Genomic DNA, 15,383 nt, shown 5'->3' on the forward strand with positions numbered 1-15,383 from the left:
ATAATAATAAATAAAGTTTGGGTGTTAGACAACCATGTCAGTGAGCAGAATTATTTTATTGTGTGTCAAGCTATAATTTATCCCCCAAAAAACTGTGAGAATACTGATACAAACTAAACATGTAAATGTTTAAAATGTAATTTCCAGCAGATACTATCAAAACATAATATATTATTTTAGACAATTATGATGTTCATTTCAGATAAATGACAATGAAGCATGTACACACTAATGCCCATTATTACTTTACATGTAGAACTAGATTAATCTGTTGTATAAAAGGAGACGTGCAATGTAAAAAACCTTTCATGACAGTTGGCTGACAGCCACCCACACTATTACAAAAGATACCAGTGAGTCAAAATACTAAAACATTTCTGACCTCCAGTATAAGTCTGTAGCTGAACTTGCCTTGCCAAAAACCTCTGTAATGACCTGAACAAGAATTTGTTTTGCTCTGTTTACACACTAAACTGTTATAATAATCCACGAGTGGACACACTGCTGTTTGATCACCACACTGTTCCTCTAAATGAGAAATGTTTTCATGCTGTTCAGATCATTTTATGACTGCTGTTATCATCATTATTGTCAGACTGTGCAAGCAATGCAAGTGGGTTAGAAAACAAAAATCTGGAGCTATACATATATTTGGAGATTTATATCAAAACTGAAGCACAAACAAGACCTTATTGTGAATTTGACAGCTGCAGAGAAAACCCTGAAGTACAGGCTAAAAATACAATCAATATCTCACACATTATCTGATCAGTCATCAGCACCAAACAAGCATCTATCTAAATCTGAATCTTGGAGAAACAGGTCACATTGTTCTCCTGGACATAAAATCAATTCAGAGGACACAAAGATAGTTCTGAGAACACTATAGTTCTGAAGTGTAACCGGCTATAAATTGCATGGTTTACTGAAAATGCTTCTTTTTTTTTTTTTTTTGCTGTATATATGCAGGCAAGTCGAGAAAATTGCCTGAGGCGAGGGTTTTTTCTTTTTTTTTTTTCTTTTTAAGTGACAGCTACATTTTCTTATTCAAATTGCGACCCATTTCATCAGTCATGGTGTTGAAGCGATATAAACAGATTCTATAAAGAAACAGAACATCATGGTTCCATAAAGGCAAAGAACATTGTGATTATTATATAATGTCCTCAGTGTCCTACATTAATAAAGAGCTCACAGTGAAGGGGAGAATTATTCAAAAACACACACACACACACAAACGAGTCCTAAATGCCTCAAGGCTGTTGTCATGATCACTCAGTGTGAGAAATTAATGAGTGCTTGGACTCTTGTGCCACAACCTGGTTGAGCCATTTGACACACAAATGAAGATACATTCAAGGCACTTAAGTCAAATCAGGAGAATCACAGGAAAACAAATACTGAATGTATGCAAACACATGTACGATTATTGAAAACGTCAACATGTTGCTTTGAATATATCAACTTTACTCTAAGAACATGTGTTCTAATTTTAAACCACTAAACTGTACTCCAGTAAAATCTCTGTTAATGTGTTCTCATTAGTAGGCATTCATGCATAAAATGTGTAGCAGATACTGAATGGCCTACTTCTACATGGGGAAATACAACCATGTCAAGTAAGGTTGATTTATTTTGCTTTTGCATGCAATTTTCACTGACACAGAATTAAGTAGACTTAACTTTGTGATAAAATTTTGGAGAGAGTTAATCTAACCTAAAGCATTTAATTTAACTATAACCTATTTGCACATTGGATGCAATTGTACTTAAAATAAACTTATAACAAAATTGTGACAAACTTGTGTGGTTGGAACCACATCTCTTGATCTGTGAAGAATAGTTTCTTGATATTATGACATATGGTGTGTAGGTATTGGTAGGGACATAATGGCAGACAACAGACATTTAATTGTTTCATCAAAATTATTGCTAGGGACAATCGAGTAGTTGCTGGATATTGGTAGGGACATAGCATCTCTACTAAATTCTACGCCCTTGAAAATCATAACAAGCAATGTCTTTGGAAACTTTGCAAACTTTATTCAAAGTTGATCTAGACAAGTATATTCAAACTGTAAATCCTAAAGCAGTGAAAACTGCACCTCTATATTCATCCTTTTTCTTGGTAGAAAAAAAACATGGTTACTATAGATGAACCATGGCAACCACAAATTAACTATATCCCTACACTCCTCCCGTTCACTCACTGTCTGGTCTCAAACTTTCCATGTCGACTAACCTGACCCACTTACCTTTTGTCTACTTACCAGTTGCTCCAGTGTTCCTATCCCTGTTCTCCACCGCTCCTGTTCTCTACCGTCTCCACGCTCCACTGTTACCTCCGGATCCCCTGGAAGAGGAAAAAGGACATTCACACTCAAATAAGCCCCTAGAGACATTCCCATTCCCCGCCTGCTTACCTGGACATTCTGCTCATCTCATTCCCCTCTGTTCTTGTTCTGCAATAAACCTGTTGATTGTATTGCACTTACCTCTGTGTCCTGTGTCTATCTGCTGACTCCAGGTGGGGTAAAACACCCCCATGGGGTAATGGGCAATTACTGTAGTTATTCTGTTCTGAGCATCAAATCCTTTGTTTTTCCATCAAATATATTGTAACTAGCAGAGCTGGGTAGTAACTGATTACATGTAATCTGGATTACGTAATCAGATTCCAAAAATTAAGTACTTGTAATTAGAGTAAATTACATTTTAAAATAATGTCAGACAACTCCTCTCCACCAACACCCCATGGAAATTTATCCCAGCTTTGATCTCTGAAGGCTGGTACATCAGCCTGAAAAAGGGCAGACATGCCATCACCTAAACATAGCATGCATTAACATGCTTGAGCTTGGATGTATGAAACATTCCTGTGCATGTAGGGAAAAGGATGGGTGTAGATGACAAAAACAAAGAGAGAGTGAGAGCGAGAATTGGGCCAGTGTGTAGTTTTATTTCCCGTCAGGGATTGTAGGGACTCATTCACATCCCAACACCTCATAATTAGACTCTGTAAACTGTATAATTCTCTTCTTATTAAAGAGAAAGAGAGAGGGGGAGAAAGAGAGAGAGAGAGGGGAGAAAAAAAAGAGTAGATGCGTGTATGAAATGACCCAGTTTCCAGAGACGTGAGTCAGATGAGGATGTGAGGGGAACAAACTCTTTTCTTTGTAATTACTGAAAACACACAGCATACGGAGTTTAATCGTCAAGGGTTTTCACATGAGGGCATCAAAATGTGTTATTCTGTCACTTAAAACGCTGCATGAACCTGCTAAAATTATTAGTTTAATCATACTTTAACAAAAGTTTGCAAAATGTGCATTTAAAGGAATAGTACACATGCTGAAAACAATCATACAGTTTTTGCTCCAAAATTGCTAATTTCACTAATAATTACAAAGAAATAGCAAGTAATGTATTTAGTTAAATGTGACATTTTGAAGCAGAAAGACTGAAAAAGCACTTTCTTGTAAAACATACTGCAATAAAATTAGCTTTATTTTTGCAGTGCAGAAATGAAGATTCTTCATCATTTACTCTCATGTAATTCCAAACCTGTATTACTTGCTCTTTTCTATACAGCAAATATATAGAAACTATGGCTGACAAAACAGCAGCATAAAAATTATTCATATTGCTAGTCTTCTGAAGCCGTATGATGTAAAACTAAAATTTAAGTTATTAATCACCACAATCTGCGATGAAGCGTACGACAACCAGTGCCATACGTCAGACCGTGTGTGACGGCTCAAATGTTGTTTTGTTTTCACACTCCTGCTGATTTCAGAGACAAGTCAAGTAAATAAATCAAATCTTTCTCCACATCTCTAGAGTTTCTTCTAAACACTGATGGGAGCTGTGAAAATATCACTGGGCAGGGAAGATAAAATGCTGATAAAATCCTCTGATGTTGTTCCAATAAGAACTCAGATTTGGACGTAATAGATGATTTATATTAAGAATATTCTAGGACAATTGGGGAAATTCCTATAAACAGTGACCCAATTCATCTACAAGGAATATTTTCTTCACAAACGTAGAGCTGTACTGAGAAGAACCTCTTATGAAACATATTTCCATGTCAAAGATCAAAGGTTCGACTGCAAGCTGCTGAAATAATTGTACAGTTTGCACATTTTCAGGTTCTTGTGAATCCTTGGTTCTACTATGGGGTTTAAATCAAAAGCCTCACATAAACACGGAGAGTGGTTAAAAAAATGGGTCAACTGCATTATGGCTTTGTTCAGAATCATATACCATACTCTTATCTTTCCACTACACTCACTGCATTGCATATTTTTTTATATATAATGCGTATATATACAGATTATTTTAAATTGTAGGCTAATGATATTTAACAATAATTCTAATTTTACTGTATTTGTATCAAATAAATGCAGCCTTAGTAAGCCTAAAGTTTCAAAAACATTTAAAAAATCTTAATTATTGCAACTTTTGGTAGTACTTTCTATATAGGACTGAACCACTGGCTTCAGTCTTGCCTGAAGGAGATGAGCGTGGTGTGATGTTAACAGCTGACATGTAATGAGCGGTGAATGATCGGAACCAGCCTAAGCTGCAGGGCATTATTAATCATGATGATGCTCCCCAATCACCTGTTCTTCATTTGCATGTTTGTAATTAAAGGAGCAAAAGCATCGCCTCTTTGGCTGTCTGAGGTTGTTTAATTACCTAGGCAGAATAAAATGGAGCAGTGACAGATCAGTCAGCATCTTTCACACAGTCAACAGTATGTTGAGTTTCTCAGGCCAACATAACTAGCTAATAACTTCTGTAACATTAGTGTGCTGATCAATGAATGCAGGAGACGGGAGAGATAACACAGATAGGCCTATGTGTGTGTCTGTGTACAGCAGTTAAAGTGAATACAATGTGTATTTCTCCTTGTTTCAGATGATGAGAGAGATGAGAAATCCTGGCCAGCCTTGTGGACTGAAGGTCAGGCTAGGGAATTTAAAGACAGGCACTCTTAAATGTGCATTGCTGATAAAACCTGTGCTCCAGGGACCATATTCAGGAAAAATGTAGCTCTTAACTGGCTGAGTTAGATGATTAACACGGTAGAAAATCAGTTCAGTCTCCCCATACTGTAAAAAAAAATCTGTAGTTTTTACAAAATAATTCTGGCAGCTGTGGTAATACTGTAAACACATCTACAGATCAAAACTGTAAAATCTACAGTATAAACCTGTAATTTACAAACAGGGAAATTTTAATGTAAACCACTACATTCAACAACACACTGCTATTAAAATCTGTTTTGTCCCTTTAGCATACTGACAACCACCATAATAATGCAGGTGGTAAAATAAAAAGCCACATGCAGAATCAAAGCTCATCGCAGGTAGCTTCACCACAAACAGAAGTATATACTAATACATAGAAGGTGCATTCACGCAAACACAAAACACCATCATGGTAACACACGATACTTAAATAATGCAATAAACTTTCATTAAACAACAGATGTAACATAAAGCCCAAATGTACATAACTGATTGACTATTAAAAAACATGATTATTTAAACAAAATACTTTCAAATGTGGAGAGTCACGCAGGGAATTCTGGGAATATCAGTTTACACATTGATTTGTTATGTTTACTTCTAAAAACTGTACAATTAACAGCATTTTACTGTAAAATTACAGTTTTTCCCTGTATATCCTATAGTACAGGAACTCACTGTTAACATATTAACAGTTTTTTTCAGTAGCGTTTTTACAGTTAAAATGACACTTATTTTTTTACAGTGCAGCTTTGTGTTGTGTTGCTTATAATAAATTGACATGTTGATATCATATAAGCAGTTTTTCAGAATGTAGATGCACACATTAGTGAGAGGTGCTTATGGGGTCTTGCTTTGGGACGGGTGAGAGAGGGAACAATCACAGTATGCTCACTACAAAAAACTAGCCTAATGATCATCATCACCATTCTTGTGTAAGTTTTGAAAACAGTGCAGTTAATGCACCGCAGAGCATCACTGTCACTGTGATTAGTGTTCATAACAGCGCACTGCACACTTTGCGTTGTCAGTCTTAGGAAACGCTCTCCAGGAAGAACTTTCATGCTTTTCTCTGGATGTAGCTGGCATTTTTCTTCTGAGACTGTATCGGGTCACTTGCAATCATCATGCTGGACATTCACTTAGAAAAGAAATGAATTATTTTAATGAAACATCGCCTGAGACTAACCTTGGTGGGGATTATGATTATATTTTCTCCGATGAGACTTATAAACTCCTGACGTTCACCGTCGGATCTATCGGTGTCCTGGGCTTCTGTAATAATATCATCGTCATTATTCTCTACTACAGGTTCAAGAGACTCCGAACACCGACTAATCTGTTAATATTGAATATTAGTGTCAGCGATCTGCTGGTGTCAATCACTGGAGTTAATTTCACATTCGTCTCGTGCGTGAAGAGAAGATGGGTCTTTAACTCTGCCACATGTGTTTGGGATGGATTCAGCAACAGTTTATTCGGTCAGTTCTGTCTTTAATGTATCGATAGTCACCTTCAAGCAGTCTACTTTGAATTCAAAGAAAGTCTGATTTACTGCATTACGGAAAGTATAGCTATTTAAAAACAATATTAGCAAAATAAAACCATTACAAATTATCATTGCAGCTCTATATATATATAATATAACGTGCTTTACCACAGAAACAAAACTGGATTAATAACTATAACCGACCCAGTAGCACCCTTAGCTACTTAAGACGTTGTTGACCACAACTTCCAGACATTTTACTTAATAAAATTGTGATTATTTATGTTATTTCAGCTTTGTGAATGTCTAGACTTTCTGAATGGCTATACATTTCTCAGAGAGTCCACAGGGTTTCTGATACTTACCTACGACAAATTATATTAATAACTTTTAAAAAGCTATGAGAACAACACATTGGAGTAATGTCTTTGGGTTTATGTCATAGGCTATGCAGCAAAAGCTCCTTTGTAAATCTGAGAACTTGAGATATTGTTGAGAAATCTTTTTAAACACTAGTGTGAGATGATTGGAGGGGCTTTGTCTCAATAGGAAAGAAATATTCATATTATTTCCTACAGCAAATGATTTAGTATGGTCATCTTACTCATTTAACACAATCTAATTCAAGTTATTTAGAGCATATCAAATTATCTAAAGGAAATGCATGTTTTCCTCATCTAATTATATCAGATAGCTTCACAGTCGTGAGAACATATGTGACCCTGGACCACAAAACCAGTCTTAAGTGTAAATTTTTCAAAATTGAGATTTATACTGATATCTGAAAGCTGGACAAATAAGCTTTCCATTGATGTATGGTTTGTTAGGATCGCACAATATTTGGCCGAGATACAACTATTTGAAAATCGCCTTTAAAGTTGTCCAAATGAAGTTCTTAGCAATGCATATTACTAATCAAAAATGATGTTGTGACATATCTATGGTAAGAAATTTACATCTTCATGAAACATGATCTCTACTTAATATCCTAATAATTTTTGGCATAAAAGAAAAATCGATAATTTTGACCCATACAATGTATTTTTGGCTGTTGCTACAAATATACCCCAGTGACCTAAGACTGGTTTTGTGCTCCAGGGTCACATTAATTTGATTCACTTGATCATGTGACCATATACAACACCAGGCAAAGAAACAAATCCAAGCATCCGTAAACAACTATGACACATTTATTGAAATAAAAGTCCATCTGGCGCAGGGAAAGATGAGGTCAAATGGAGTCAGATAATGACACTTTAATGGTCCAGAAATATCCAACAGAATATCAACTAAGCATCTGTGAGAGGATATGCTTTGAGGAGCATATAATCTCATTTCTGAAAAATAGATGGTTATTTAATGCATCTGCTCCCCCAAGGTCACACCTGATGTTATTTTAAGTCCAAAGAATATCATCAAACATGATCGCTTCCGTACTGCCTCCTTTGACCCATTTAGATGTGAAATTGGCTGCGTTTGATGCTGTTGTTTGTGGAGGCATTTGTGTCTTTGACCTCCATTTTTGCTCCCTTGAGTATTGACTCATTTAAATATTAACAGTTTTGATGAGATGTAGCTCAGTGTGTAATACTGAATCATATTCCACATCAAATTTATTTAGCCCAGTTCTATGAGAAGTAAAAAAGAGATCTGTGTGAATACACCTGACAGCTGTGAGGAAACACGTTAGTGCTGCTTCCCCGCTGGCCTGCCTCTGTCACAGAGGACTGTGGATGTCTGGGTAATTGGGGGAATGTGTCTGTGAGTCTCTTGCCAGAGGTGTCTCTTCGAATACTGCAGTTCAGAGATGCTGTTGTTTACATCTAGAAATGATGCCAATTACTATAATCCATCATCTGCTAAATGTGAGACTGTTGCTAGGAGCTTGATTTCTGTAAAAGAGTGAAGCCACATTGTTTTGTATTTATATTTATTTATTTAACGCTTTGCACAATGCACTTTGTTTTCAAAGCAGCTTTACTGAAAACCATGATGTCAATTTTTATTATAAAGTTAGGCAGTATTGTTTACATTTATAGTTGGGTGAATCTCAAAATATCTGAAGAACTTGCCCATATATATCTTAAGAATCTTAAAAGAATCCACATCTAGTACCATTAGCACATCCTAGTTTATCTTTAAAAATTGTGTCCAGACAGGATGATCCTTGTGAATGTTTAGTATCATAATGATAATCTTTAAAAAAAAGAATGAGATTGGCAAACAGACTGAAACATCTGGACACAGTTTGGTAATGAGAATTTGAGGACCTAATGTATCTATCTATTTCTAGTCAGCTATATGTCTTTTTATTTCTCTTCTCGTCCTTTAAGGCATCGTGTCCATCATGACTCTCTCCGGTCTGGCGTATGAGCGCTACATCCGTGTGGTTCATGCCAAGGTCATTGACTTCCCCTGGGCCTGGAGGGCCATCATGCACATCTGGCTGTACTCTTTGGCCTGGACTGGAGCTCCTCTCCTCGGATGGAACCGCTACACGCTGGAAGTCCATCAGTTAGGCTGCTCCCTCGACTGGGCTTCCAAAGATCCCAATGACGCTTCCTTCATTCTCTTCTTCCTCCTCGGATGCTTCTTCGTCCCTGTGGGTGTCATGGCCTACTGTTATGGAAACATCTTGTACACTGTGAAAATGGTAAGACGAACAGGTGCAACAATGGGCTTAGCTAATAATAGTCATTTTCTCACTGGCTTGTCTGGATGCATCAGATATATATTTCCTGTTACCTGATGCGCTAGTCAGTTTTCTACCTAGATAGGAGGTTTTTCATGGGTTTTGGGTGGTTGCTTCCATAGATAATCTTTTGCATGTGCAAAGTTGGTTGAATATTTGCTAATGGCATTTTTGAATTTTTTTCCTAGTTCAAATTTATATGGTAGGACAAACTAACTTGATCAACCCACTTCATCCAATTATCAGACAAACTGTATCAAATATTAGTACTATAATGGCATTGCAAGCCATTTTTCATTCTTCGTACACAAAGGATTTGAAGCGTAAAAAGTGCAACAGTTTATTTGTCAGGTTACAAAAACAAAAATCAAACTTAAAGGGATAGTTCACCCAAAAATGAAAATTCTGTCATCATTTACTCACCCACAAGTAGTTCCAAACATGTATGAATTTCTTTGTTCTGCTGAACACAAAGGAAGATATTTGGAAGAAAGTTTGTAACCAGGCTGTTTTGGGGCTTCCATAGTAGGAAAAAAATACTATGGACGTCAATGGTGACCCAGAACTGCTCTGTTTCCCACATTCTTCAGAATATCTTCCTTTGTGCTCAGCAGAACAAAGACATTCATACAGGTTTGGAACTACTTGAGGACTATGTTTTTGTAACCAAAGACTATGTTTTTCTGACCAATGGCCGACTGGGAGAGTGTTCTGCAAACATGTTTAAAAACAGTTATAATTTTTGTAAGTGGTGCAAAAATGTCACACTTCACCTTTAAGCAGTTTATGTGTACCTTTGCCTTTGAGTTTATTTTAAACATTCCAAAAGGTGTACATAAAGGAAGTACATAAAGGACTATGCTATTTTGACAGACATGATTAATATGATGTACCTGCCTGAGACTCCAGTCATTCTGTGGCCAAGAAAATACTTATTTAATAATCTTAAAGAATTTTTATTTAGCCTGATGTATTGACAGTTTTGCAATTCAGCCAAGGTACTTGGAATCCATTGCAATCCACTGCACTGCAATATACACTATCGTTTAAAAATATATTTTTTTTTTTGAAAGTCAATTGTAAGAAGAAATCCGCAAATCAGCATGATTTCTGAAGGATCATGTGACACTGGAGACTGGAGTAGTGATGCTGAAATCAGCTTTGCATCATATGAATAAATTACATTTTAATATATATTAAAATAGAAAACGGTTATTTTTAAATTGTAATCATATTTCACAATATTACTGGTTTACTGTGTTTGGTGAGCATAAAACCGTATTGACCCCAAACAGCAGACTTGTGGTGTGGATCAGTGTGATCCAGCAGTAATCAGAAAGAGTAAAACTGCTGGATCGATGAAACAAACCACAGCAACCTGCAGACTACACAGCAGCACAGCTAACAACACAAATATTATGTTTGAATCCAGGAACGTTATTTATTTGAAACAGGAAAAACTACATAGACAAGTTACTGATAAACATCAGTTGTTAAAATGTGAAGTGCTTGATCAGCAAACTTCATGCATCCACACTGATAATTGTCAAAATAAAGAGATAAAAAAAGCCTGTGAAACAAACTTGGAGAGCATGTTTAATAATTTAGATTGTTTCAACAGTTTTATTTGTTTCATAAGGTGAACTGTTTACAGACTGCAGAAAGCAAGTCAGTATTACTCCGTTAAACCTGTGAGGCACAATACCAGACTAGCCCCCTGTACTCTTGAAAGTACATAAACACACATACCGCAGTCAAGGAAAAAATCTTGGAGTGCTACTTGCTGAAAGGACCTCCGTTTAATGATCCCAGAAGGTGCTCTTTGGTTGGGTACAAAAATATATCTATAGAAAAAACTGGATCCAAGGCACTTCTTCTGGTTCAAAAATATAAAAGGCCTTTATTCAGACATGGCTCACTCTAAAAACATAATAACTGCACGCTGATGCATTTCAGCCACCCAGCCTTCCTCAGAGTGTGTCAGATGCAAAATTGATCACAGGTGTAGTTATAATCAATTGCTCAGGAGAAGAGGAAGATACCAAAATAACCATAATAAAAGGGGGGGTCCATAATATCATAAACCGTCATAGGACACAATCAGTCATACCAACAAGAATTAAAATGATGAATCATTTCACAAAAGGAAGCCTTTTGGATTTTTCAGTTAAAAGCCACCACTTTTCCTGGTTTAAATGAGGAATTAGACTTAACTATGGTTGGTACGACTGATTGTGCCCTATGACGGTTTATGATATTATGGACCCCCCCCCCCCCCTTTTTTTGTAATGGTTATTTTGGTATCTTCCTCTTCTCCTGAGCAATTGATTATAACTAAACCTGTGATCAATTTTGCATCTGACACACTCTGAGGAAGGCTGGGTGGCTGAAATGCATCAGCGTGCAGTTATTATGTTTTTAGAGTGAGCGATGTCTGAATAAGGCCTTTTATATTTTTGAACCAGAAGAAGTGCCTTAGATCCAGTTTTTTCTATAGATATACCACAGTGTTGGTATTCTTGCTCTGAAATCAACCCCGCAGGAGTTACTATTTCATCATTTCTGTGTTAGTAAAGGAAGGATTTACAATGCTCTGAGGTTGTTGTTTTTTTTGGAGGTTTTTTTGTTCCTCCAGTGTGTTCGATCTGTGTTTTGATTATTCTGTTCTGTATGAGTAAATTTGGTTAGGTGTACCAGGAACTGCTTGAATAAATACATAAATGAATCAAAAATCAATCAATGCATGAATGAATCAGGGAATCAATAAATGCATGAATGAATAAGTAAAATGGAAAGTTATTCACATTGAGACACTACATACAGTAGAATTGTATACATATAGATTTTACAACATTTTAAAGCATCTATTCCACCACAGGACAGTTTTATATAAACTAGTGAATTAAAAAGTTATTTAAATGTGGCCAGTCAAAGGCATTAAGTTATACACTTAACTCCTTACATATTTATGGGAATTCTAACCTAAAATCTTGATGTTAATTAACCAAAAATAATTAATGAATTTGCAGATCAATGAAGGAGTTGCATATACCTGTCAATGTCAGCAGCATGACAGTTTTAATTGATCCATGACATAAGGAAAAACAACTCAAACATGAGATTGACTATATACCATTTTAGGATAAAGTGTTTTCAGGAGAAATCTTGGACCAGCTGTTCACATAAACCCCATTGCGCCCCCAAGTGCTGACCCAGTTCTGTGTTAGTTACACAATGCCAGGCGCCTTGGGAGATATGCTCAGTCAAACTCAGCAAATTTTATGCAGCTGTGTAATGATAATGAATGAATGAATGCATGCATGCGTAACAAACATGTTATGTTTGCAGAATATCATTATTTTTGCATGTCATTTTCTAGATTTTTAACTTTCCTTATAAAACATTAAAAGAAAATCTACCTTTCTCAAATCATTTGTTTTAAAAACTCAGAACCGCATTCCCCAATACTACTGTTTTTACGATCACAAGTATTTTCTAAGTAAGATTTAAATTGCAATCTAAAAGCTTTATTAGGTCTCATGATTTTGAATTTTTTTTTTTTATATATCAAATTTTTAATGATATACAATGTTTTTCACACAATATCAAAAATCCACTTAAAGGTTGACTAAAGCAATGTTCTTTTTTTCCAGGTCATGCAATGTATTCTTTAACATAGATGAAGGGGTTTATGACAGAATGTCTTCTGTTCTCTTCCTGTAGCTGCGCTCTATCCAGGATCTGCAGACTGTTCAGACACTTAAGATTCTGCGATATGAGAAGAAAGTGGCGGTGATGTTCCTAATGATGATTTCCTGTTTCCTGGTGTGCTGGACACCCTATGCTGTGGTCTCCATGCTGGAGGCTTTTGGCAGAAAGAGTGTCGTCTCCCCAACGGTTGCCATCATTCCCTCTCTCTTTGCCAAATCCAGCACTGCCTACAACCCCGTCATCTACGCCTTCATGAGCAGAAAGGTCAGCAGAGGTCACTTAATTCTGATGGAGGGGCATTTATTACAGTATATTTTAAAGTCAGGTCTGGTGGTCCTCACAGAACTTTACAAGTCAGCATCTGTGAACTGTCAAATTGTACCTTTGATATTTAAAATAAATGTAGCACAAGAAAATAAATATTGCTTTAAATAATTAATGATAAATAATAATTTTATGCTAACAGAATTTTATCTTTTTAACATGAATTTTGGAGTAGAATGATTTTTTTAATGAACAAAATGCAAATAGGTTGTAAACTGTGACGTGAAAATCTTTAAAATATTAAAACTATTTTTCTCTATTGTGTAAAACAAAGGAATATTAAATGTTTTTCATCATTGATCATTTCATTTAGTATTTTAATTTATGAAATGTGGAATTTTCAAGTTGTAAATAAATATTATTTCACTAATTCAAAATGATTTAATTCTGTGTTATTTGCTGTTTCTTTGGAATTATTTGTGGAAATAGCAATTTCTTGGCAAATTAGTATTAAATGTAAATCCTACACCAATTTGTTTTCAGTGCATTTAACAGGCACTTAAATTTAGTTTATAGTCTTGTAGTTTCACTTAATTGTTAGCGTTTATCTACAAAAAATGTTGGTATATAAATTTTATTCAGAAATTGCTGGTGAATTTCACAAATAACTACAAAGAAACTGCAATAAGTACATTGAATTAAACATGAAATTTTGAAGTAGAAAAACCAATAGTATTTTCTTGTGAAGTACATTTTAATAATCTTTGAAAAATAATCTTATACATATTCACACACACACACATATATATAACTGTAAATGTATGTATATGTGTGTGTGTGAAGCTTACATTCCTCTTTCTGATTGGTCAGTTTCGCAGGTGCATGTTACAGATGTTGTGTTCTCGTCTGGCCACTCTGCAGCACAGCATTAGAGACCGTCCCCTCGCCCGCATCGAACATCCTGTACGCCCTATTGTGATGTCACATAGCCGTCCCAACCGGCCCAAAAAGAGAGTGACCTTCAACTCTTCCTCCATCGTATTCATCATCGCTAGCAATGACACTCATCCTCTGGATATTACCTCCAAATGCAATGACGATCCAGATATCAATGTAATTCAAGTTCGACCGCTTTGACACTTGACATAAAAGAACGACGGTGGAGTTAATTAACATCGAACTACTTTAATCTTTATAATATACAGAGGATACAGAAACATCTTTTTTTATACATAAATATGGAAAAAAAATGTTTTTTTTTATTATTATTATTATTGTTGTTGCAGCAGTAATGCTACATAAACTGAATTTTGTGTTCCCAATCAAGATTTGTGTGAATTATGTCAATTGTAACTTAAGTATTTTGTGATCTATTGTGTTCCTTCGCCATCTTTTCGGACACTGAAACTTCCAGCTTCACCCAGTTTCATGGGATGGTGAGATATCCGCAGCTTAGATTGCTCAGTTCGTGAGCAGAATACATTAGTGAGTGTGTTCACATAGATTAGCAACACAGTGTTAGTACAAGGACTCTTCTAGGACGGGACATTTGTCAAAGGCTGCAGCACCTTGTACATAAAATCAGTCAGGTCCACAACGTCCCCTGGAGGAAGCGAAGTGTGTGTCCTATTTGAAAAACAAGCCAAACATTACTATTTCTACTGCTCAATATTTAGACTGTTAGGACTTTGAACAAACCCCTAAATATTAAACTTTGGCGAGTTTACCTCAAATTGCGTTGCTTCTTGAGAACAGCGGTGTTTACCCTTTTCTATTATAGAGAATATACAATTTGCAAGAGTTGTAGAGATGGTCCTGGTCCTCACTGCAGAACACAAGATCCAGAGGGCGACAAGATCCACCTGATATATCCCTAAACCTACCCGTCTCCACCCTCTCATCCCTAAACCCACCCATCTCCACCCCTAAACCTACCAATCTCCACCCAGATCCAACCTCGCCACCTGGATCTTGTGTTCTGCAGTGAGGGCCTACTAAGGGTGTAGGTTTGATTTTGCCATTGGTGGGGACATAACGCAGACAACAGATATTTAATTGTTTTATCAGTGGTGGTCAGTTACTGTACTTAAGTACATTTTTCAAGTATCTGTACTTTACTGGAGTAGTTTTATTTTGAGTAATTTTACTTTACTACATTCCAAAGCATAAGATCGTACTTTTTACTTCACTA

The 15,383-nt window shown here is 36.1% G+C and overlaps 1 protein-coding gene across 1 annotated transcript; it reads left to right on the plus strand.

The window, feature by feature from the left end:
- The first annotated feature begins 5,888 nt into the window (after positions 1 to 5,888).
- Positions 5,889 to 14,922, plus strand: LOC306882402 (opsin-3-like). Its single transcript, XM_079436997.1, has 4 exons — positions 5,889 to 6,517; positions 8,859 to 9,178; positions 12,941 to 13,192; positions 14,063 to 14,922. Exons 1-4 carry the CDS (start codon positions 6,190 to 6,192, stop codon positions 14,327 to 14,329), a joined length of 1,167 nt encoding a protein of 388 aa, XP_079293123.1. The 5' UTR covers positions 5,889 to 6,189; the 3' UTR covers positions 14,330 to 14,922.
- Positions 14,923 to 15,383: the final 461 nt, after the last annotated feature.

Source organism: Barbus barbus, assembly GCF_936440315.1.
Source record: "Barbus barbus genome assembly, chromosome: 16".
NCBI lineage: Eukaryota > Metazoa > Chordata > Actinopteri > Cypriniformes > Cyprinidae > Barbus > Barbus barbus.